This window comes from Lolium rigidum, chromosome 1, assembly GCF_022539505.1.
Source record: "Lolium rigidum isolate FL_2022 chromosome 1, APGP_CSIRO_Lrig_0.1, whole genome shotgun sequence".
NCBI classification, from domain to species: domain Eukaryota; kingdom Viridiplantae; phylum Streptophyta; class Magnoliopsida; order Poales; family Poaceae; genus Lolium; species Lolium rigidum.
Window position 1 is genome coordinate 74,322,483 of NC_061508.1, and position 21,754 is coordinate 74,344,236.

A 21,754-nucleotide genomic window follows, 5' to 3' on the forward strand; every position below is an offset into this window, starting at 1 on the left:
CCCTGGCTTCATTTTTCACAATGTACTGTATATGATATTTCCTCCGTTCCATAATTCATGTCCTGATTGTAGTTCAAATTTGTACTAAAACCACTACAAAAAATTATGGGATGGAGGGAGCATGTTCTATTTTCTCATCTGATTGTATCTTACATATGTTTGTCTGCTGCGTATTTTCTAGCCCTATGATCAAATTTCCTCATTGATATTCTTATTTACAGGTCCTAAGGTGCTGCCCATTTTAGTGCATGATCATGACTTCTGAAGATGGAGACATCTCCAATCTGCTCTGTGAACCAATTCTACCTGAAGAGCTGGCTGAGGCATCTGGACCCGATGATTTCTTGCCTGCTATATTGGAAGCAATCATCAAATCAAAAGAGAAGGAAGTTGAACTCTCTCCTGAGGAGGCAACTTGGGCGGATTCGTGTTTTGTGCAGACCTCTGAACTGTCAGATGTAGACTGGGGAGCAATGAGGAAAGTCTTGCTCGATTCCCTTGAAAAGCCAATAGAAGAATCCTGTGATATTACTGAAGTCATGCATCGCCAAGGTACCCATGTAATTTCAGAGGGAGAAGCTCACGCTGGGAATGTTGCAGAAGATACTCAGAACGATGACATGGACATCGAGCAACAAGGCAGCAGTTATGATGATGAAGATGCTACTGAAGTTGGCGAGGCTGCGAATTTAATCAGAGGTGCAGATGGACATGGTAAGCAGGTGGACAGATACACAACAGCGGAACCTGATGATGGTGATGAGTTGGTTTCATCTGAAGTAGCCGAGCAGGCAGAGTCAAGGGACTCTATCTTCAAAGTTTGGGATCTAGGTGTGTCAGTTTCCGATGATGAGATTGAACTTGTCAAGGATCTGAAGAAACTCCTCAGAGACAAGCCCCAGGAGGCTGCGTATCCACCTCCCAGTGACACGGCCAAGGCTTTGAGCGAGATAAACATCGATGAACTTGTGTCGGGCTTGAGTGACTTGTCACTTCATCAAACCAGTGAATGTCGACCATCCAATGGTGATGCTGTGAATCTCCAGCACATGGCATCCGGCAAGAACGCCGTGGAGGTCGGCCTCCGAGATGATGACACCTTTAAACGTGAGCTGCTTGAGGTGGGGGAACTGTACATCGCCACCGGCCACGCAGGGGAAACGGATCCTGTGGCAGGCGCACTTGACGCTGAGGATGCGGAGGGTGGGCGCGAACCGGAGGACGGACGGCGGCAGCGTGTAATGCGCTCGCCACAAGTCCTCCTCGCCGTTTGCCGTGCGGTTGTGCCGCAGATGGAACTCGGGGAGGCCGTTGAGGGCTGGCGAGTGGAGCCAGCGGTTCAGCAGTGCGGGGACCATGTCGCACTTGTAGCCGTACCAGGTGAGGGAGAGCCGGCGGCAAGGCCCCTGGTGGTCGGCGAGGATGTGGGGGACGAGGCTGGATGCGGCCGGCTCGTCCTCGCGGCGGAGCTCGACGTCGAGGTTGAGCGGGGCGGAGCGGAAGAGGTGGCGCCACCGGGTGGACAGGGACTGGGTGCGGGCGCCGTCCTTGGTGGGGAGCAGCGAGACGATGCTGCGGAGAGCGTCGACGGGCAGGTTGCTGATTTGGTCGGGCCCTCCTCCGGCTTCGCTCGCCGGTGGTGTGAGTGTGACGCCGGCCTCCAGCTCGGTGTTGTGCCATTTTCGCACTTTGACTCTAGGGGTGGCCATCGCCGCAACCTCCAGCGCGCGGGCATGGGGGGTTTGACTTTCGAGTTTGATCGTGGCTATGACTATGAGGGCGAGGAGAAGAAGCCTGAATCGCAGCACACTATCGCGTCCAATGGCCGAAATTGCCGGGAGGCCAGGGTGTGCATGCATGGCCTTCGCTGGCAATCGCAACTCGCAAGCCTGGAAAATGCAGGACAGGCCGTAGGTTGGGATGCCTTTTCCATGTAACTAGGTAGACTAATATGCTTTGCTACTAGGCAACGGGCTGCAAAGTGGCACCTGATTAATATGTTCTCAGTGATTAATATGTTCTCAGTGGTAGCGCACACCAAACTAGGGCACGCGGCTAGTTCGTAGGACCCACAGGAACACAGGACCATAAATTATCAGCAGCAGCGTGCGCTTTCTAGGACACACGACAGGTATAAGAATTGCAAATCTAAAATAAATAACTAAAGAATCACAATTTTGATTTACCAGCTGCATGCAGGCGTATGCCACGCTACTAATATGTTGGCCCGGAAGGGAAAAATATATGTGTAATACGCTTTTCTCACGCGTTGCCCTGCGCGCCGCTTCGGCTGCAGCTTTTTTACCCCTTTTAACCAGCGTTAATTGTTCTCACCTCGATCGGCCGGCCAACCCCCCAAGTGGATAAGGGTGTGGGGGGCGCCCTAGGTTACGGTTTGCGGCGCATGGGTCTTGTTTGGCCCAGCCGGCCACCTCCCCCCTCCCCCTATATAAGGTGGAGGCTTGGGGGAGGAGTGCACACAATTTCCCCTGAGGGAAAATGAGAGCCCTCTTGAGGCGCCTCTCCTCCCGCCCTCTATCTCTCTCCTACATTTTCTCTTTGGCACGCAGTTCCTCGAAGAATTGTGCGCGGAGGGATTAACTCCACCCCAGTACGTCGTCGTGTTGCTAGTGTTCCGATCCAAACGATGTACGTACTTCTGTAATCTTGGCTAGATAAGAGGTCCGGAAGTCATCGCCGAATACCGTATGAGGATTGAAAACAACACCGAGGTCGACGACGAGTATGTACATCATCCATGTTCCGGAGGAACATTAACCGTTTTAGGTCTACGAGGGTAAGGCACCAAAACACTCTCTGTTATAGCATTGTCCTAGATAGATCTGGGTAATCGAGATACGCTAGTTAGCATTTTTTTCTGCTAAGAACCCCTTCAGGCGGATCGCCACCACCGTCGTCGTCGATAGATCAGGAGTACTTCGAGTTCTTCGTCTCCATCCAAGAAAATCCTTTGGCCAAGAAGGTACGTATATATATCTCATGTTCATGTCATCATCATGTTCTTTATCCCCGCCCCATAAATGAAAACCCTTTCGGCCTCCCCGGAAAATTTCGCGTAATTTCTTGAAGGCCAGGAACCCGCTTAACTTTATTTGCAGGCAGCCGACTGCGGTCCCCGCGTTTGGTCCGTGAAGGTCATGTTCGGCGGGGAAGGCCAGATGTACCTCAACAAAGGCTGGAAGAATTTCACTCGTGCGCACAGTGATATAAGCTCGTCGTAGACTTCAAATACAAAGGCGATGACGTGCTCACCGTGAAGGTGTTCAACGGCACAATGTGCCGGAAGTACTACCACACGAACATCGATTGAAGCACGCGACGAATGCGACTAAAGCCTTACATTTTATTTATTAGTTTAGGTTTCAGTTCCTCGCTTTTGTTTTTTAATTACTCATTCCATTTGCAAATAAGTGTCTTAATTAGTTTAGATAGGGGAGTACTCTATTTTCTATTATATAAAAATAAATTATCGCAATATATATGGATATATATATGCATGCCATCTAAATCAAATAAAGGTATTGCATCCATCTGATTTGTATATATCTCTTTTTGTTTAGTTAACTTTTATGATACAATTACATGTTTAATAAAATATTAGAAAAAGCAGGGAAGACTATTGATAGCGGACCCTGTCAAGGCTCGCTGCCACTAACTTACTCATCGCGTGCCGGCTTGGGAGCCCGCTTCCGATAAATTACTAGCAGCGGACCTCGACAGGTCAGCCAAAAATATGTTTACTTAAGTGAAACGATGCGCAGGGCGATGATAGTTCCCACTTCACTCTCATCCGGATAACCCAACTCCCAACCCACGCATGAACCCTAGCGAGCACACCGAGCTGCCGCTGAACCGCCGTCCCCTGGACCGCCCCGTGTGCCTGCCACTGCCTTCATCGATCTCCCCGCACCAACCACCACCTTCCCCTACAAGCCGCTGCTGCTTCTGCCGCGCGCAAAATCTCACGTGCTGTAGTCAATGTTCAAAAAATCGGCCGAGACACCGATTTATCGGTCGATTTATCGTGAATCGGGTGGTAACCGATAAGATTTCAGCATATCGGCCAGTTTATCCTCACACCGATATTTCGGGCGATTTTCTTCATGAGAGCCGATATTTCGCCCGATTTTCACTCTCATGGCCGATATTTTGGCCGATTGTTAGTAAAATTTCAATAAACTTTGGTATGACAGTCGATATTTTCGTCCTTTAATTTTGTAGAATTATGCATTAGCTCAAATTTTCCATTATTTTTTTTCAAATCACTACAACACAACTGGCCCTACAACAACACATAGTTTGCAACGGTGCTCGTATATGTATCTAAGATCCACCTCCCCACGTCCTTCCTTTATCCCGCCGCTCATCGGCGTCCCCATCCCAACTTCCCCGATCCCCACCCCTTCCATTAGTCACCTTAACCCTAGATAGCAGAGTTGCGGCCAGATCGAAAGCGCCGCCACAAATCAAGTCGTGGAATACAGGAATAGCCATCCATCTCCCTTCCTCCCCATCTCCCCCTCGCATCGCCCCTCTTTCTATCATATTGTTGTTGCTTCTTGGAGACCTTACGAGGAGGCGACCATGCGCTGAACGGTGCGGCGTCGCAGGTGTACAGGGCGGAGCATAGAGGACACGGCGGACCAAGGGCTTTGTACGTACAACTTCTCCTTTTCCCGATTCAGATTTCTGTCTCCTTTCCCTACCCTTCACCCGTTCACAATCTTTCTATAGCTTTTTTGCCGCATCGCATATTGTTTGTGCATGGTGACGGGTGAGATCCCGATGGGGATATTGGCTTGGTTCTGGGCAGAGTCAGGATGGTGCTGATTACGGATCTTGTCCTGGCAATGGGGCTGCCAGGGCTATTGGAATTCGGCTTCGTGCTACCTCCAAGGATGTTCCTGACAGCATCGATGCCATCCATCTCACGGACATCCTCACAGGTGCATAATTTTCTGGATCGTTCTATTAGTGTTTTGCTGTTATGCACGGGTGAATACCAAGGGTGACGAAATTATGTAGTCAAGGCAGCAATTCTCACCTCACTCATCCTCTGTTCCAAATGTAGAGTGGATCTGTTTTTCATCTCCACTGTGCTGACTAATTAATTAAGTGATTAGGAACCACACCAAATGATTAGTATGGTTATTATTTTCCACTAATAATCTGTGCATATTTGGGTTAATAACCTATTTTGTTGTGCAGTTTTCAGAACCCAGACATCTATTTCTGAAGTTTGAAAGGAAAAGTAAATGGATTTTACTTCAGCAGATTAGAAGAAATTTGTATGTGAACTTCTACTGGCCGTGCACTTTTATCTTGGATTTTTTGCCAGGTAAAGATATGTGGTGGATGTAAAACTTCACGGCTCTATCTGAAGTTGTTGGTAGAACACAAAATCTAGGTGTGCAATCAACGCTTATCGACGGTATGCCATTAGTGAGAATTGTTATCTAGACCATGTCAGTAATTAAAGTGCCTCACTCTTCCCAAACTGCACCATTATGCGTGGCTTGTAACCTTGGTGAGGATCATCTTGTTAGTTTATTGCATCATGTGCCCTCATGTTGATGACAAACAACAGTTAAGTTATGCAAATGCATGACTAAAAGAGTGATTAATTAGCACAAACAGTGTGTGGTAATTCTCATATTCTACATATTCGTGCTTATCCATGGCCAGCCTGATTTTTTTTTTGAGGGAGGGAGGGAGCCAGCCTGATTATGTAGGTGCATTGCACCTCGTTCTTATTTTTTTCTGCTCTCTCTATTTAGAAAATACACAATGAGAAGTATTTGCGATGCTCATAAATGCCACCCAAAGGTCTATTTGCGTATTGTTCCTAGAAATACATGAATTGAATAGTTCCCCTTTCATTGATCTGTACTTGGGAACATACTTCTAGCATGATGTTAATTTGAGTGATTACAGGTGCAGTTAATCGAATGGGCATTATAGTTATGTTTCCTGCTGATTACCCGCAAGATTGACTAGGAAACGGTGTGAGTGGAACTTCATCTATATCTGGGTTGGATATGATGCTACTGAGGACGACACTTCGCAAAGAGGTAAATATAAACCAATCACTAGTGCTTCATGACATTTTCATTGTGTCAATCTAGTTAAATAAAGGTATCTGACATGTGTTAATTGGATTGTTCATATCTTTAACATGGCTACTTATTTTTTTTATGTATTTAGATCTTTGTGTTAATGACTTGGCACGTAGCTGGGATGGGCTATTTCAGATCCACGGGATGGCACAAATTAACTTGCATGACTTAACTTTGGTATGCTACGTACTTAGGTTTTCGAGGAAATTCCAAGCAGCATGCGGATGTGAACTTTAAGGTCTGATAAAAATAATAAACATTATGCATTTTCCTTCCATTTTACATGTACATACATCATGAAGAGCCTACAAACTGAGTCTTACTATTATTAAAATTGGCGTCTCTATTCAATTTAATCTACATGTAGATTATCGTTGCTTTGCATAGTTAATATATAGATATGTATTTTGACATTTCAGAATGGTGAGTAGTAGAGCAAGTAGGTTGTAGAATTTACTATCCCCTTTCCTACTGATTTTTGTTTTGTTTTGCCGCACAAGTTCTAAACTTGGAACTTTCTTTTTTCAGGTCCAAAACGTCAGCAAGGATTCCTACATTCAGGTTCTACATTAGAAGGCAGAAGATTAGAAGAAATATTTATGTTAGGAGTAGTTAGAATATGATATTCTGATGCAAGATTGTAAGATGTGTACTGATCTTAAGATAATTTTCATGTATGGATGTATGGATATGATGATTTCAATATTAAATACAATTTTTTTTATGCAGTGCATTCATAATGTGCAATTCCGTGTGTTTATCATATTTATCATATATAAAATCCTCTTAATATATTTGAGGCGATTAACCCACCCAATCCAGAAATTAATATTTATTTTGAAATTAAATTATTCAGTTTACATATATTACGCACCAACGGATACAATGGTTGCTTAATATCTGTTGCCACTTTGCAACGACTATACCCGTAGGGAAAAAAGTCCACATAACCCCCATAAGTTTTGGGTTAGGGACACTAACCCCCCTTAACTATTAAGTGGGGCAAAACACCCCTCTAACTATACAAAACCGGACACTAAACCCCCTGGCTGCTAAATCTGGTTTTGAAGGCGGTTTTTGCGCCACGCTGGCAGGTTTTGTTGCCACGCTGGACAGCGGTGGAGCCGCACCACAGCTTGTCCCTGGTCGAGCCGCGCCACAAATTGCACCTGGCAATAACTAATCGCAATACCGGGACGTGAGGAAAAACCTGGTGACGACGTGAGATCGGCACGGCCTCCCGACGAGGACGATCGCCACCCAGACGACGATCAAAAGTGGTGACGACGATCTCCACCCAGACGGCGACCTCCGTGACGTCCGGAAAGGAGCAGCGGCGGAACGGCGGTTGCTCCCGACGACGCTGACAACGCCGACGACGTGACGAGGTGAGATCGCCACCGCAATGCGCCACAAGGAGCATACACCCATGCCGCTTCCGCCAGCGCCGTCACGCCCATCTCCGGCCTTGCTGGATCGCCCCTCCCACTCACCAAGCGAATCAAACATGGATCCGCCGGAGCTTATCGAAGACCTGATTCCAGATATCCTCGTCCGCGTCCCGCCGGACGATCCCGCGTGCCTCGTGCGCGCCTCCCTCGCCTGCGTGCCATGGCGCCGGTTGCTCACAAGCCCCGGCTTCCTCCACCGTTACCGGGCGCTCCATCGAACCCCTCCCATGTTGGGTTTCCTCTGCAACGTGAAAAATCTCTTCCGTCCAGCAGCCAGGTTCGTCTCCACCAGTCCACCTCCTCGTTCCGTCCGGCTGCTCCCGACGACCGTATCTACCGGCACGTGATCCCAGTCGCCCACGGTCGCGTCCTCTTCCACGCGATAACCGACAACAAGCGCCTAGTCGTCTGGGATCCGGTGACGGACCAGCAGTGCTGGGTGCCGAACCCGGTGCTGCCGTTGCTCAACACGAACTACTTCAACGCGGCGGTGTTCTATGCTCGTGCGTCCGCCGGATGCGATCACCTTGACTGCCACGGTGGCCCGTTCTGCGTGGCCGTTGTCGCTGTTAACGAACATGACTACACGTTTGCCCGTCTCTACTCATCGGAGACTGGTGAGTGGAGCGAACAAATTCACATTGAAGAGCCAGCCATTGTTGACAGGCAGCCCAGCCTTCTCTTGGGGAATTCGGTCTACTTCATTTGCAACACATCTGTTATGACTGGAATCTTGCAATATGATATGGCCAAGGGGGAACTATCTATGATCGATACCCCATTGCTGCACTGGAACCAGTGGGGCTCTATCCTTATCACGACGGAGGCAGGAACGCTCGGATTTGCTGGCATAAGTGAGTCGAGGCTCCACCTGTGGTCACGGGAGGTTGATCCCCATGGAATCGTGGCATGGGCACAACACAAAGTCATTGAGCTCAAGGCATTGCTCCTGACTGGCCCCAAGATCACACCTCATGTTCTTGGCTTTGCGGAAGGTGTCAACATCGTCTGGGTGGCGATCGTCCTCGTCGGGAGGCCATGCCGATCTCACGTCGTCCCCAGGTTTTTCCTCACGTCCCGGGATTGCGATCAGTTATTGCCAGGTGCAATTTGTGGTGCGGCTCGACCAGGGACTGTGGTGCGGCTCCACCGCTATCCAGCGTGGCAACAAAACCTGCCAGCGTGGCGCAAAAACCGCCTTCAAAACCAGATTTAGCAGCCAGGGGGTTTAGTGTCCGGTTTTGTATAGTTAGGGGGCTGTTTTGCCCCACTTAATAGTTAAGGGGGGTTAGTGTCCCTAACCCAAAACTTATGGGGGTTATGTGGACTTCTTTCTACCCGTAGGTTACCAACGCACATATATGCGTTGCATTATATCCTAGCAACCCCCAAAATCGCAACGTATACTTAATCCGTTGGTACGGGAGCTAGCAACGCCTTATATGGGTAATTAGATACGGATCCATGCGTTGCTGTAGCCTGTAGGGGGGTTCGTGTTGTAGTGAATACAAGAAATCAAGGTAATACTTATGTGCAATGGTCCAATATTATTTTTTCCATAGAATATTATAGAAAATTTAGTGTTGAAAATTAGGATTTACAAAAAATAAGCCGATAAATGGCGGGCCGATAAAATCGATTAATCGGTCGATAAGCGATTAATCTTTATTTTAAGGTTGACCGATAAGTTAAGATTAACGATTTCTTGAATATTGGTTGTAGTCGCGGAGCCACGGGATCCGTCGCCGTTGAGCTCATCTGCGGCCGAAGCCGTTCGAGGTAAGCCTCCCATGCATCTTTGCATTTCCATCTCGCTCGTGTTCTAGTGTTCCTGAGTTGTTGTTCTGTACTTGTGATCTGGTATTGTGTTGATATTTGAGATCATGTATGATACTCTAGTTTTAATGAAGGTTTAAAATAACGTGCTAAATGAAATAGCGGTAGCTTCCTTCAAACGCTATGGATGCTATATCGTGCTAATAGCATGGTATATTTTAAATAGTGTTTTTAAAATAATACTAAATATAGCCTAAAAATAAATAATTTACCTAGAACGAATGGATATATAGTCCAAAAGTGACTGAATCATACATACATAACCACATATAAACATAGATCTCAAATATTTTAGAAGGCTAACATCAGCATTTCAAAAGGCAATAACATAATATAAATTATTTACTAAAAGTTATTAGCATTAGCGATATTATCTTCTGATTTAGAAGTGGAACCAACAGATTACAATTCATCATCACGAAAAAGTGAAAGCAACTTGCCTGAAAAAATAGTGCGCTAACACTATGAAGTTTTGGCGTGATATAGCATGCTATTTCGCAAACAACGCCACAATGAGCAAAATTACTAAAATTTAGCGTGGACCCTCTAGATATGCTATAGCGCGTTATTAGCTAGCGGAGAAATAGCGTGCTAGTTTAAACCTTGGTTTTAATATATATTGCTTCAGTGTCAAGGATCCACTTGAGGGTTTTGATACATCCATAATTGTGTACTGGGAAAGCTATCAGCATTTACAGATTTATCTCACGATCCATTTGACAGAGTGCTCAAGTGTTTGTGCATACTTCTAATGCTTGATTTTTTCCATCATGCCTCCAGCATGTCCTTCTTACTTCCATCTGAAACACCACTCTCCGTTTGGTTGGAAACAGTAGATCATTTGAACCCAATAATCATCCTCAAAAAATACTTTATCACTAGTTTGCTGTCAGCTGCTGAAAACCTGATCAGAGGAGATCCATCCCACGCCTCTCCCACCTGGGTCGCTCCCCCTCGGGCGGTTTCGGAGGAGATCCATCTACCCCGACTGCGTCCCTCTCCACGCCTGCCCCGGCCAGGCCGCTGCCGTCAGCGGTGTTGGCGGCGCCCGACCCGCCAAACGGTGGAGGGCATAGGAGGAGACAAGTCCGGCGACGCATCTGAGCGGGGAGGTGCAGCAGCGGGTGAGCTTGGCGCGGCGGAGGAGGCAGAAAGGCGACGGGATGCGGGACGCCGGTGGTTGTGCGGCGGCGGCGCGGCGATCTGGCGGCGCCGCCCGATCTGGGCCTGATCTGGGCCTAGAGGGCATGGCCATTCTGCTTCGGACCATGCAGCGCTGCCGGGTTCCTGGCCGGGGATCACGACCTGCTATCGAGTCTTCTTCTCTGCAGTCGCCATGGTCTTGGCGGCGACGGCTTAGCGAGGCATACCTCCTTCATCGTCGTCGGGCGGCGGATGGCAGCGTGGGGGCCTGCTCGTCCGCGTCGAAGAATAAGCTGGCGGTTCTAGGATTCTTCTCGGACCAAGTTTGAAGATCTGTCGGATACTTGTTCCAACCAGTCTGGGTGGATTGTCGTGTTCCGGAAGGCCCTGCCGGCAAAATTCATTTTGCGAATAATGCCCGAAGATTCCTAGATTGGGTGGTTTCGGCCGTGAGCACCCATGATTTTTATCTGGCCGTTTGGTTTCAGAGTGGGTGCTTCGAAGCTCTACTGGCTGTTAATATTTTGGAGCTCGTTTTCTTTCTATGATGCTAGCGGAGAAGGTCATCAAGCCGAGATCGGTGGAATAGCAATGATGGTCGGATCTTGGTGCTGATATGAAATTGGCTTGGCGATTCGTTACTTGTAATAGCGACTGGTATGTGGGGGCGACTGCACATGAGAAGTTCAGAGTCTTATCTTTCAGGGTAAAAATCCAAGGTCTGACCTTAACTAGTTGTGCCTGACAATATTCTTTTTGAATGCATTGTTTTGAGATAGATGACTTTCTTCAGGGTGAAAACCTAAGATCTATGATAGGGCGACGATAGAGTTTGTGCACTATTTTCCTTCTTGGAGGCATCGCTTATGGAGAAGCTGAGCTTCTGGCGTTGTCGTGGTGGTGTCAGTATTGTTGTTTCAAGTTATGGACTCTGTAGCGGGACCATTTTTTTGTAATTCTTTTTCTCTTTTTTTAGCCTTGTGCATCCTTTATTTCATTAGGGCATGATGTTGTTGCAGAGGTTGGGTGTAATTGGTATCTCCACGATATTAATATATACTCTTTATCAAAAAAAGTTGCTGAAAAGTTGATTATCACAATTTTACAGAATTAACTACTACTCCCTCCGATCGATCCATAATAAGTGTCGCGGGTTTAGTTCAAATTTTACTAAAAATGAACTAAACCCACGACACTTCATGGATCGAAGGGAATACTTTATGTCGTTGCACTAGCTAAATGAATATTACAGCATGTTCACTGGCTTCATTTTTCACTGTACTTAATATGATCTGTTTTATTTTGTCATCTGATTGCCTGTATCTAATATATGTTCTTTGTCTCTTTTCTAACCCTATTATCTAATTATGCCATTACTATTCATATTTGTATGTGTTATACACTCCTTCCTAAGGTGCTGTTCATTTCAGTGCCTGGCCATGACTTCTGAAGATGGAGACATCTTAGCTCTGCTCTCTGAACCAAGTCTACCCGAGGAGCTGGCTGAGGCTTCTGGACCCGATGATTTCATGCCTGCTATTCTGGAATCAATTCAATCAAACGAGAAGGAATTTGAACTTCCACCTGAGGAAGCAGCTTGGGCCAATTCGTGTTTTCTGCAGACTTCCGAACTGTCAGACGTAGACTGGGGAGCAATGAGGACGGCCTTGCTCGATTCGCTTGAGCAGTCAATGGAAGAACCCTGTGGTACTACCTGCCGCTCACCGTGTTGAAGAAGATACTCAGAACGATGATGTCGTCTCTGACAGGAAGATTGCCTCCTTCAGCGGCATTTTTAGAACTTATGACTTAGGTTGACAGTCAACCAAAGTCATATGGAACACAGCTCATGCGTGCTTACTTGTTTTTTCAGCTGACACCATTTTCTTTTATTTATACGATAATAATGTGAAATATTTTATGCATAAGTCTTTTGATTCACATGATTGGAATTCTTAGTAACTTTCTCTATGGATCCTTTCGCACTCTTGATCTGCAGGAATATTTCCATTTGCTCACCTCCGTCCATAAAAGGATTCGTGAGATTTATCTAAATTCGGACATCAAGATACATCTAAATTTCAACATCTTTTTATGGAGTATTATGTTTTAGCCCCTTGGTCCACCTCGCACCACTCCTCTAGTTCATCTTTACTCTTTACTGCCAGCCTAGCAGCATGTGCACAAAAAATGACATTTCAAATGTCCATTTTTTTTTGAAATTTGGAACACAGGTAGTTTACGTGCCAATGTCCCTTGTGCACACACAAAGTTTGCACGTAAAGGGAAGGTGGAAAAAAGACAAATTTAGTGCTCTAAAAATGGCTTTTTAGAGAACTTTTCTTCTTCTCTTTTCCTCTCTATCTCTTCTATGTAAAACCTTGCCAAACGGGGAACACAAGATTCAAAGCCCTAGAGACGCAGATTTAGGTTCCTATTATTTTTATAAAAAATCACTAGGTGCTTCTCGTTCCATATTTCTTTCAGAAAAAACAAGCAAGCACGAAGGTGGATTGTTTACATCATTGCTAGCTTAATCGACCAAGGAAAAGTTCAAATCCAAAAAAGGATCAGGGTTTTTCTAAATTAATTAAATGACATCACATATTATGTCATTCACATGTGTGATGCTAATCTGTGGTGTTCCCTAGCCATGGGATGTTTTGTTGCGCGCCGTGTCACTAGGAGTAATCTGTGATTAGAATTCCATGACGATACTTGTGACGCTCAAAATACGCCACAAAGGGCTCTTCCGTGGCATTTACTGTTATTGCATCATGCTTTGAGCTTGTCATAGTATATTAAATCTCTTGTAATTTCCACTGAGAAGGTAGGGTGCCGAGCATCTCACAAATTAATTAACAACCGTCCCAAACAATACCACTATAATTTCCTAGATACTTAACACTATTTTATAGAACCTAATTCGTCCAATCTATTACTCAGATCGTGTGATCCCATCAAGTCTAATGATTCCATTGCTTGAGAGGACAAAATGGCAACTTGCTTGGTCCATCTCAATAGTGATCCAGTTTGACTCGCTAGCTGAACACTTTAGCCGAGTCGGTATGAATCGGATTGGAATGCCATGACTAGTGCAACGGAATTATTAGCCGACTTACACATTAGTGTGGGTTGTACTTGTAGCACAACCTTCGTAATAAGGACAAAATATTTAGGATCAAAAAATTAAGCATATAGTTCCAATGCTGAATCTCGCGAGGGATTTGAATTATTTGGATGTTTGGTCTAACCATTCTATTTGAGTTGTCGTAGTTAAGCTGAAAGTTTGCAGGTACACACCCATGTGTAAAATTAGTTTTAGTTGCAATTTCCATAGACAGAAATATATGAATGATTCGATGGCTCCACATTACAGTTCCACGATAGAAGGGTACAAATCATAAACGAGCTAGAGGTAGTTAGATGATGCTGATCACCTCATCACCTAACGTTCTTCAACTTATATAGAAAGTATTATACCAATCAACAACTTTCTTTCTCGTGGCTTGACAATCGTCAGGTGCAAAAGTTTGTACAAAAGCCATACCAGATCCACTCCTTATTCCAGTGTGGCAAAACAATGTCCATCTATTGAATCTGTAGGTGCACCAACCTCTACACCTAGTAAACCATGTGACACTTTGATGTCAAACGTAGATAACTGAGTTTCCTCTTAAATTTCTAATAAAATCGAGATTCAATTTTAACTCTACAATTAAAGAGAGTCATGTTCATCTCTCTACTTCAACAATTAGTATATTAACATATATTATGGCAAAGCTTCAGCGGGATGCAACCTGAACATATATCGTTCTAAGTTTTACCTTATCATCTTGCATAAGAGTAGTCTCGGAACTGAAGCCCATTTCATGAAACATGCGATTTTTCTCTCCTTCCCATTCCTTCATCTGCATTAAAATTTTAAGATTGAGTACACGATGTTCATTTGTCAAACATATGCACCTGCTAATAAGTTTAAACAATACATTATGGACCTAGTTTCACCTATTAAAAAAGTGGCATCTTCAATATTACTACTGAACTTGAAATTCTAGATTATGTACTCAACGACTGCAATTATTAGTGAATGCTTTCACCGGCCTACCTACACGTACTATCGAGTTTCCCATTGATGAGACTATAAGACGAGTTTACACGAAGTAATATGGTAAGAAGTGCTTGATCGAGATTTATATATTTCTGCCACTTGATCCAGTGCAAAACAATGCCAGTACATTTCATCGAACAAATCGAGTACCAACTCGTGCCAAAACAGTTCAGTGAAAATATCGATAATTTATCTATTAACACACATTTTAGCAAAAAAAAAACATGCATAACAGAATTATCAGCATCAAACAAGTAGACATTGTTTTTTCAACTTTCCCATTCCTTTATTGAGCTAGTGCTAGCATGTCTACGCACCATTAGATTGATCTGACCATTGGTGCATGTCGAGTATGATGACACTTCGAAAAAATCTTGGCACACAAGGTGGTTAGTTAGGTGGGGTACCCTTTGACGTGCATGGTGTCATTTTACGCGAGCACTATTTCTTGCTAAATCCAAGTTGTGTGGATTTATTTATAGAGGTAAGATGAGGCTTGAGGTCCGGAATTTTTTTTCTCGAGTGGGCCGTACGATTGTTTTATAAGTCCCCAACTGTTTGGTCGTATGCACCATTAATGTTTTGTGTACTGATACAAGAGTTTATAATTATTACTTTTTAAATTTCATGTTACCCAAATTATTCTAATTATGCTTTTCTTGATAAATCTTTCTTTTTAAATAGGGAACATAGCCCCGACCTCTACATTAAAGTATGGCATACACTACTTAATTTAAATATTCCAGTGTTAGTTTCAGAGTCATAAAAAGATAAAAATAGACAACCTACAGTCAGTATAGCAAACTTACCACCTTGTAACTGTATCTTTTAGTTCACATAGTGGCAAGTCGAATAGGTCAATTAATATGTCTCGTCTTCGAATCCTACTCATATGCATTTTTACGTAGACAACTGTGCAACCTTGCATGTAGAGGCTGACATTGGGGACCAACTATCTCCAGAATAACCCGACAATGTACTTTTTCGAACCATAACAAGGTCCATTTTTTCGAAATGGGAGCTAATTAAGCCCCAGCCCCTATATCAAATTGATGCACATGGATTCACTTTATTCCGAAGATTCACTATCAAGTAGCAAATATCATAGTAGGTTACAACTCATGGATCACATAAAGTGGATACATAACAAGGCCCATTTAGCGAGGTGGTTCAAAACTAAAGGTAAAATAACAAAAATCCAGAATAACAAATGACCCAACGTAGTACATGTCATTGAGAATTAACGAGCTAGACCACATGACACAACCTTAACAATGTTAAATTAGCGAGGGCAACCAAAAAAAGAGCACTAGCTGCGATCTCATGTGTAAATTATTGAACATAGCTTGTAATTCTTGTATAGAGAAGTAACATCGTGGATCCACCACTTTCAAAATAACGCGAGGATGTCAATGGGAGTAAAATTCGTATGTGCAAAAAAAAACTAAAGAAAACATTACTAAATACTAATACTGCAAATAACTCATTCCATAGTCATTAATTTTGTGATAGGATGAGCGGAAACAAGTGTAGATGGTGCTAGCCCTTCTCACTTCACATATACCAAGGATCGACATGAATACATACCATGTTCTGCCACAACCGGGGGTCGATTTGGGGGTCGTTAGCTGCCACAACCATCTACCATGAAGTCAAAGAGACTGGTAGGTGTGCTCACATCTAACATGAAAATTTTCTATTCGCCGGGGCAAAACATGGTACATGATCATACTTTTTTTGTAGTGCTAATTGCAAGACAAGGGACATCCCAATATTGTCCCAACCATACTATTTGGTTTGTTCATACATGAAACCTAGCCGTTGCCAGGGAGAGGCTGGTGGACGAATGGGCACCACAACAGCGACGCACTGGCCTGACACTGACTAAACCTAGACGCACATTTAACAAAAAAGGATATGTGGCACCAACACCATTAGTCAACTCACCAAATGGTATGCACGATGAGATAAAAATTTCTTATTGTCGTCAAATCAAAAACCTTGTTGGTACCACCCACATGTTATCCTCCGCTCTACGTATATTCATTCCATTAGACATAACTAGGGGTGCCTAGTGGTAGCGTTAAGCTTTTCGAAGTTACTAGATTCGTAATGAAAACCAGTGCATATTTTACTCTATAAACAGTGTCATCTAGTGTATGGCATCATTCATGTGACATCACCCAGAGAACTCAAGAGAAACCGAGCAAAAGAGGTGGCATCTATCCCTTTCCTTCAGCGAAATCAGGACATGATTCTAGAAGATCACATCAAATTAATTGGATGGGGAGAGGCAATAGAGCATGGATGTTTACCTCGACGAACATTGTGTGGATGATGCCACCGGCAATTGTGGTGATGTTTGCTGTGATGACCTCGAGACAAAGCGACTCGAGCGCCCTGCACACCGTCGCTGTAGCATCCCTCATCTTGTTGTGCTTCACACTCACCATCGCTAGGTTCTCACCTACCTCTGTCAGCTCCATCTGCAGAAACCATCATATATATCTTTGTTATTCAGTTGTATATTTATAATGGGTTATCTTCATGAAATTGTCATATAAGAGTAAAGTTTGATGTTTAGCATGTTGTCGAAAAATTGTTTTCCACAAAATTAAATAATTCATAGGAATAAACCGAATGTTTGGTGCTCCTCTTTTGACACATTGTAGTTATACTGCAAGGTTTTCGTTATTTTGATCGAAACTATAGTTACCATATTTAGTAATCCTTCTTATGACCAAAGACCTCAAAGTGCTAATTGATGATCGCCCACCAGCGATAATAACTATGACAAAGACTCATAAAACCTCTAATTTGTAGACTATGGATTCATTTTTGTAGCAATAAATTTCATATCTTAGGTTTGAACTGCTGGGTTATTTTGGAGTCGGAAGCTTTGACGTTAGAGACCAAATTTAGAGTTGAAAGCTGATGGGAATATTTTAGAAGCAGAATTTTCGGTTGGGTCAGGTTCATTTGAATAGGACTGAAAGTTGATCCATTGACAGAGTAGGATTTTGATAAGGCCGTGCATGATGGCCAAGAGCAGGATGGTACGGGATGCATGGCCGAAACATGATGGATAACCACTTGCCATGTTTGCTTGTTCTCACAATAACTGCTGCTATATAAAATCAACAACTCACAGCCCGCTTGACGGTCAATCACTATCTGGAGGCTATTGTATACCCTATTTCTTGTTTCATTCACTAATAAAAAAAAAGGCTAGTATGTAACCATTAATATTTGTATTTATTAAGTTAAGTGATGATGGTGTGTGTCTACCTTTTTCCGTTTCAATGTTAAGAACTATATTTGATTTGAACATCAAGATCCATGCAGGCTCAAAAGCATACGATGACCTTGATCGGACGATGTCAACCGAGAAATAGGTTTTTCGGAGTCTGAGTGATCTCTACATATACAACCTTGAGAAAGTAATTTAATACTAATAGTCAGTAAGCTAGGTTTCGTGGAGCATATATTCATGAGTAAATTCAGTAGATGACATTGCCACCCTAGCGTATTTTTGTTCAATGCCAGTATGCCAGTGTCATTACTTGGATATTTTGTTTTGACATTTCTTGCAATAATTACCTCGAGGATTTCGACACGCTGATCAGTGGCAAGGGAAAAAACAGCGCCGTCGATGGAGGAGGCTGCCCTCCTCATCTTCTTCCACGGCGGGGAACCCTCAGCGTCCTCCTCCGCCTGGATGACAAGGTCAGTGCAGGCGGCGGATTCGAGGTCGGATATCTGGGCGAGCATGTGCCGCTCCTGCTCCTGCAGCTCCTGGATGTACTCGATGGCGTCCTGGATGATGGAGGCCTTGTCCATCTATACATATATCGTCCCAGTTGGATGTTACACAAGAGTAACACACAAGAAATCCTCTTCCTCTTCTTAAACTGATATTGCATGCATGCGATCGATCCGGCAATCGACCTTGGTGATGTTGGGGACTACGCCGCGGAGGGAGCAGAGCCTCTCGTTGAGCTTCTTGCGGCGGTCCCTCTCGAGGACGATGTTCTTGGCCGCCCTCGTCAAGCACGGGTTGGCGCCCTCCGGCGAGCTCGAGTCGTCGTACCAGGAGTTGAGAGCGGACTGGAGGGAGTCCTCGGCCGGCAGGTACATACTGCAGCAGTTAGGCAGGCAAATCAAGATAGCACAATCACATAGAGACGCCGGCCGAGGAGAAGAAGAAGCAGATCGGCCGGCTCACCTGTCGAGAACGGCAACATCGAACACTACGTCCTCGAAGAAATCGAAGCTCCCGTCCATGTCGCCCTCCATTAGGTATTAGGACGTCCGGCTTGCGAACCCGTCTCTTGATGTTCTCGTGCTGTTCTTGTTGTGGTCTCCACGTTAGCATGGGTGGCTGGCCATTTGCTGGTCCAGTTCGTTCTACCCATGGATATGGAATGATGGATGGAATTCGTGCGCTGCTAGCTGTCGCCGTTTGGGTCCATCTGCTGTCGGCGTTTGGGTCCATATGCTGTCGCTTGTGACCCGTCGCAGGCCATTAATGTGGCAGCGGGCAGGGGCGTATATTTCCAAATTTGGACAAGAACCCGTGTGAGAACGTGTGTGGAGACAATGCGAACATCGGAGCTGTGTGGGGACAATACATACGACATGTCAATGACCCTAATGTATGCTTCATCTCTCTTCGTTTATACATGTATGCACTGTGTAATACTCCCTCTGTTTCATTCTATAGTGCCTATTGTTTTTTGGCACGAAAATTAGCGCAAGAGTATTTTGTACACAAGACCCCTAGCTGAATGATTTGAGATCAACGTAAAATTTTGGAAATCCATATCTTCCTAACTTACCATAACAATTTTGGAAGCTGAACGATTTGGGAGCTGAACGTGGAGGGGGTAATTGAAAAAAGCTAAGCTAAAACCTTATATTCTGAAATAAATGCCAAAAATCTATAGGCACTATAGAAAGGAACGGAGGGAGTACTACTTAACCTAATGTAGTATCATCTAGTCTGACAACTGAGATTCGTCTTAAAAGTACATCTTCGTTTATACAGGTATGCACTGTGTAATATCATCTAGTCTGACAACTGAGATTCGTCTTAAAAGTACACAATTTGTTGCTCATTTCTCTCTAGTGCGTGTGCATTTCTGTAGAATCCGACATGGATGGCTAGTAGATCTACGTCGCAGGCATAGTGGGGCCATGTGCCTGACGTCCGAGAGAATGAAAAAGACTGATTTGTTTAAAGAGACTAAACAATTATATTTAACACACCTAACATTGATTAACAACTCTTCATGTAGCCTCCATTCAAGATGCACAACCATTTCGCTATTGTTCTATTTTCGGACAATTATTACCTAACCGTGAGAAGTTGTCACTATTTGGGTCCATGCAACTTGTCACACGGTTGCAGGTTATTTATGTGGCAGCGGCCAACACGACCTCTTTCATGTGAGGGGTATGTTTGGTTCAACACATTATTTTCCTTCCATGGTTCAATCTATGACGATTAATCATACTTCACCTTACATATATTGTGGTGTCCTTCGAATCTAGTCGTATGGATAAGATGCAAACACCGATGCACGTTCTTTTACCTACTATCGACGAAGTTGTATATCCTCAGCTCTCTTCGTTTACACCATCTAGCTAGTTTGAAAAATGTAATTCCTCATACAAGTACAACACTATAATATAGTTCGTAAATTCTTGGAAGGAACACAATAACCCTCTTTAGTACCAAGAAAATAGTAACTAAGCAAGTGAGTAGTGTTCTCTCACTAACCTCGCTTCAGCTAGTCTTGCGGTACTAGGCTGTAAAACCCAATAACTGAACACAATAACATTTTCTAGCATGAGGGTAACAATTTCTAGAGGGTCGTAAAACCCCTCTTCTATGATGCACTGTTAACCGTTAGCATTTGTCGCTTTGATGATGTCAAATGTAGACCCGATTTAATAACACAAGGCACCCATGATTGATTCCAGCTATCAGCTGTTGTGGGATAACATATTGTAGCCTCGCAAGGTAGGGTGGGAGTTTTTTTGGTTGTTAGGGACACTCGGATCACAAGATGAGATGGTAGAAAATAGCCCTACTCCAGCCCTCGTGTGGTATTATATGGCCTCCTTCCTTCTGAGTCGGTTTCCTATTGATCTACGAGTCATACCTTGTGTGCTTAACATGCCATGCATATAATTGTTCTTGAAGAACCCTCTAATACTTCTTTCAAACCGTGTATGTATAGACTCGCTCGGCTCATACTATAGACACAGTGAAGAGATAAAACATATAGTTTGACTACACGTTGCCTCTTTCCGCATATTTGCAAAAGTCCTTTCCCTATGTGTTTGGGGTCCGACATTCCAGGAGGATTACTCATCCTCGTTGAAAGTGCATGAAGCTCGCATTTGTGATTGTGGAAATTAAAGACAATCTATTGACTATGGATTCCAAGCAATTTTCCATAGGCAATACTCGATGTAAATATTGTTGTATTTACGTACTATGACATGAAGACAAGGAGATGCATTGAATTTTTGCATCAAGATCATTGTTTTGAAAAGATGAATTATATATGATCAAGACACAACTACAAAAAATAATGTCGCTAATGGAACATCGATGACATGGATAAAGAAATTCATCGGAGATGAACATAGCCGATGTATTTTGCGCCACCGCTGAAGAATAGAGTTAATAGTAGCACCCGTTAGAACCTGCGCCCGTCATGGTGAGGCACTACAGGAATGGCTCGCTGCGCCGACGGCCGTGGCGTACGCCGACGGCCAAATGTCGGGGCCGTCGGCGTACGTCCGGTCCATGGCAGCGGCCCATCTAGACCCTCGGCGTAGACATACCCTCGGCGTAGAGACGGATACGCCGACGGCCACCCTCGGCGTACCGAAGGCCGTCGGCGTAGCACTAGCATGTGCTCCGGTCCCGCTCCGGCCGTGACGGCCCTGGCCACGGCGTCGGCGAGGCGCCGAGGGCCACCCTCGGCATAGGGCATCACCCACCTATGCCGACGGCCACCCTCGGCATACACTTTTTTTTTCTTTTTTTCTTCTCGGTCATT

The 21,754-nt window shown here is 44.5% G+C and overlaps 3 protein-coding genes across 3 annotated transcripts; all 3 read right to left on the bottom strand.

Annotated features, from left to right (window-relative positions):
- Positions 1-989: 989 nt before the first annotated feature.
- On the bottom strand, positions 990-1,709 carry LOC124647408 (F-box/LRR-repeat protein At4g14103-like). The gene has a single exon (XM_047187361.1). It carries the CDS (start codon positions 1,707-1,709, stop codon positions 990-992), a length of 720 nt encoding a protein of 239 aa, XP_047043317.1.
- A 12,166-nt stretch (positions 1,710-13,875) lies between these two features.
- On the bottom strand, positions 13,876-17,164 carry LOC124647418 (transcription factor BHLH6-like). Its single transcript, XM_047187371.1, has 3 exons — positions 16,994-17,164; positions 14,395-14,478; positions 13,876-14,191 (listed from the first exon to the last, which is right to left on the bottom strand). The coding sequence occupies exons 1-3, from the start codon at positions 17,162-17,164 to the stop codon at positions 14,186-14,188; spliced, it is 261 nt and encodes an 86-aa protein (XP_047043327.1). The 3' UTR covers positions 13,876-14,185.
- A 695-nt stretch (positions 17,165-17,859) lies between these two features.
- LOC124675867 (transcription factor BHLH6-like) lies at positions 17,860-19,079 on the bottom strand. Its single transcript, XM_047211937.1, has 3 exons — positions 18,904-19,079; positions 18,627-18,816; positions 17,860-18,518 (listed from the first exon to the last, which is right to left on the bottom strand). Exons 1-3 carry the CDS (start codon positions 18,972-18,974, stop codon positions 18,009-18,011), a joined length of 771 nt encoding a protein of 256 aa, XP_047067893.1. The 5' UTR covers positions 18,975-19,079; the 3' UTR covers positions 17,860-18,008.
- Between the last annotated feature and the right edge of the window lie 2,675 nt (positions 19,080-21,754).

Bases quoted from the DNA above. Each gene is read 5' to 3' on its own strand.
- LOC124647418 (XM_047187371.1), bottom strand. From the start codon at position 17,164: ATGGAGCTGACAGAGGTAGGTGAGAACCTAGCGATGGTGAGTGTGAAG. The intron at 14,479-16,993 runs GTAAACATCCAT...ATTTTAATGCAG, and splicing joins TCCACACAATGTTCGTCGAG to ATGAAGGAATGGGAAGGAGA.
- LOC124647408 (XM_047187361.1), bottom strand. From the start codon at position 1,709: ATGGCCACCCCTAGAGTCAAAGTGCGAAAATGGCACAACACCGAGCTG.
- LOC124675867 (XM_047211937.1), bottom strand. From the start codon at position 18,974: ATGGAGGGCGACATGGACGGGAGCTTCGATTTCTTCGAGGACGTAGTG. The intron at 18,817-18,903 runs GTGAGCCGGCCG...TAACTGCTGCAG, and splicing joins GATGTTGCCGTTCTCGACAG to TATGTACCTGCCGGCCGAGG. The intron at 18,519-18,626 runs GTCGATTGCCGG...ATATATGTATAG, and splicing joins TAGTCCCCAACATCACCAAG to ATGGACAAGGCCTCCATCAT.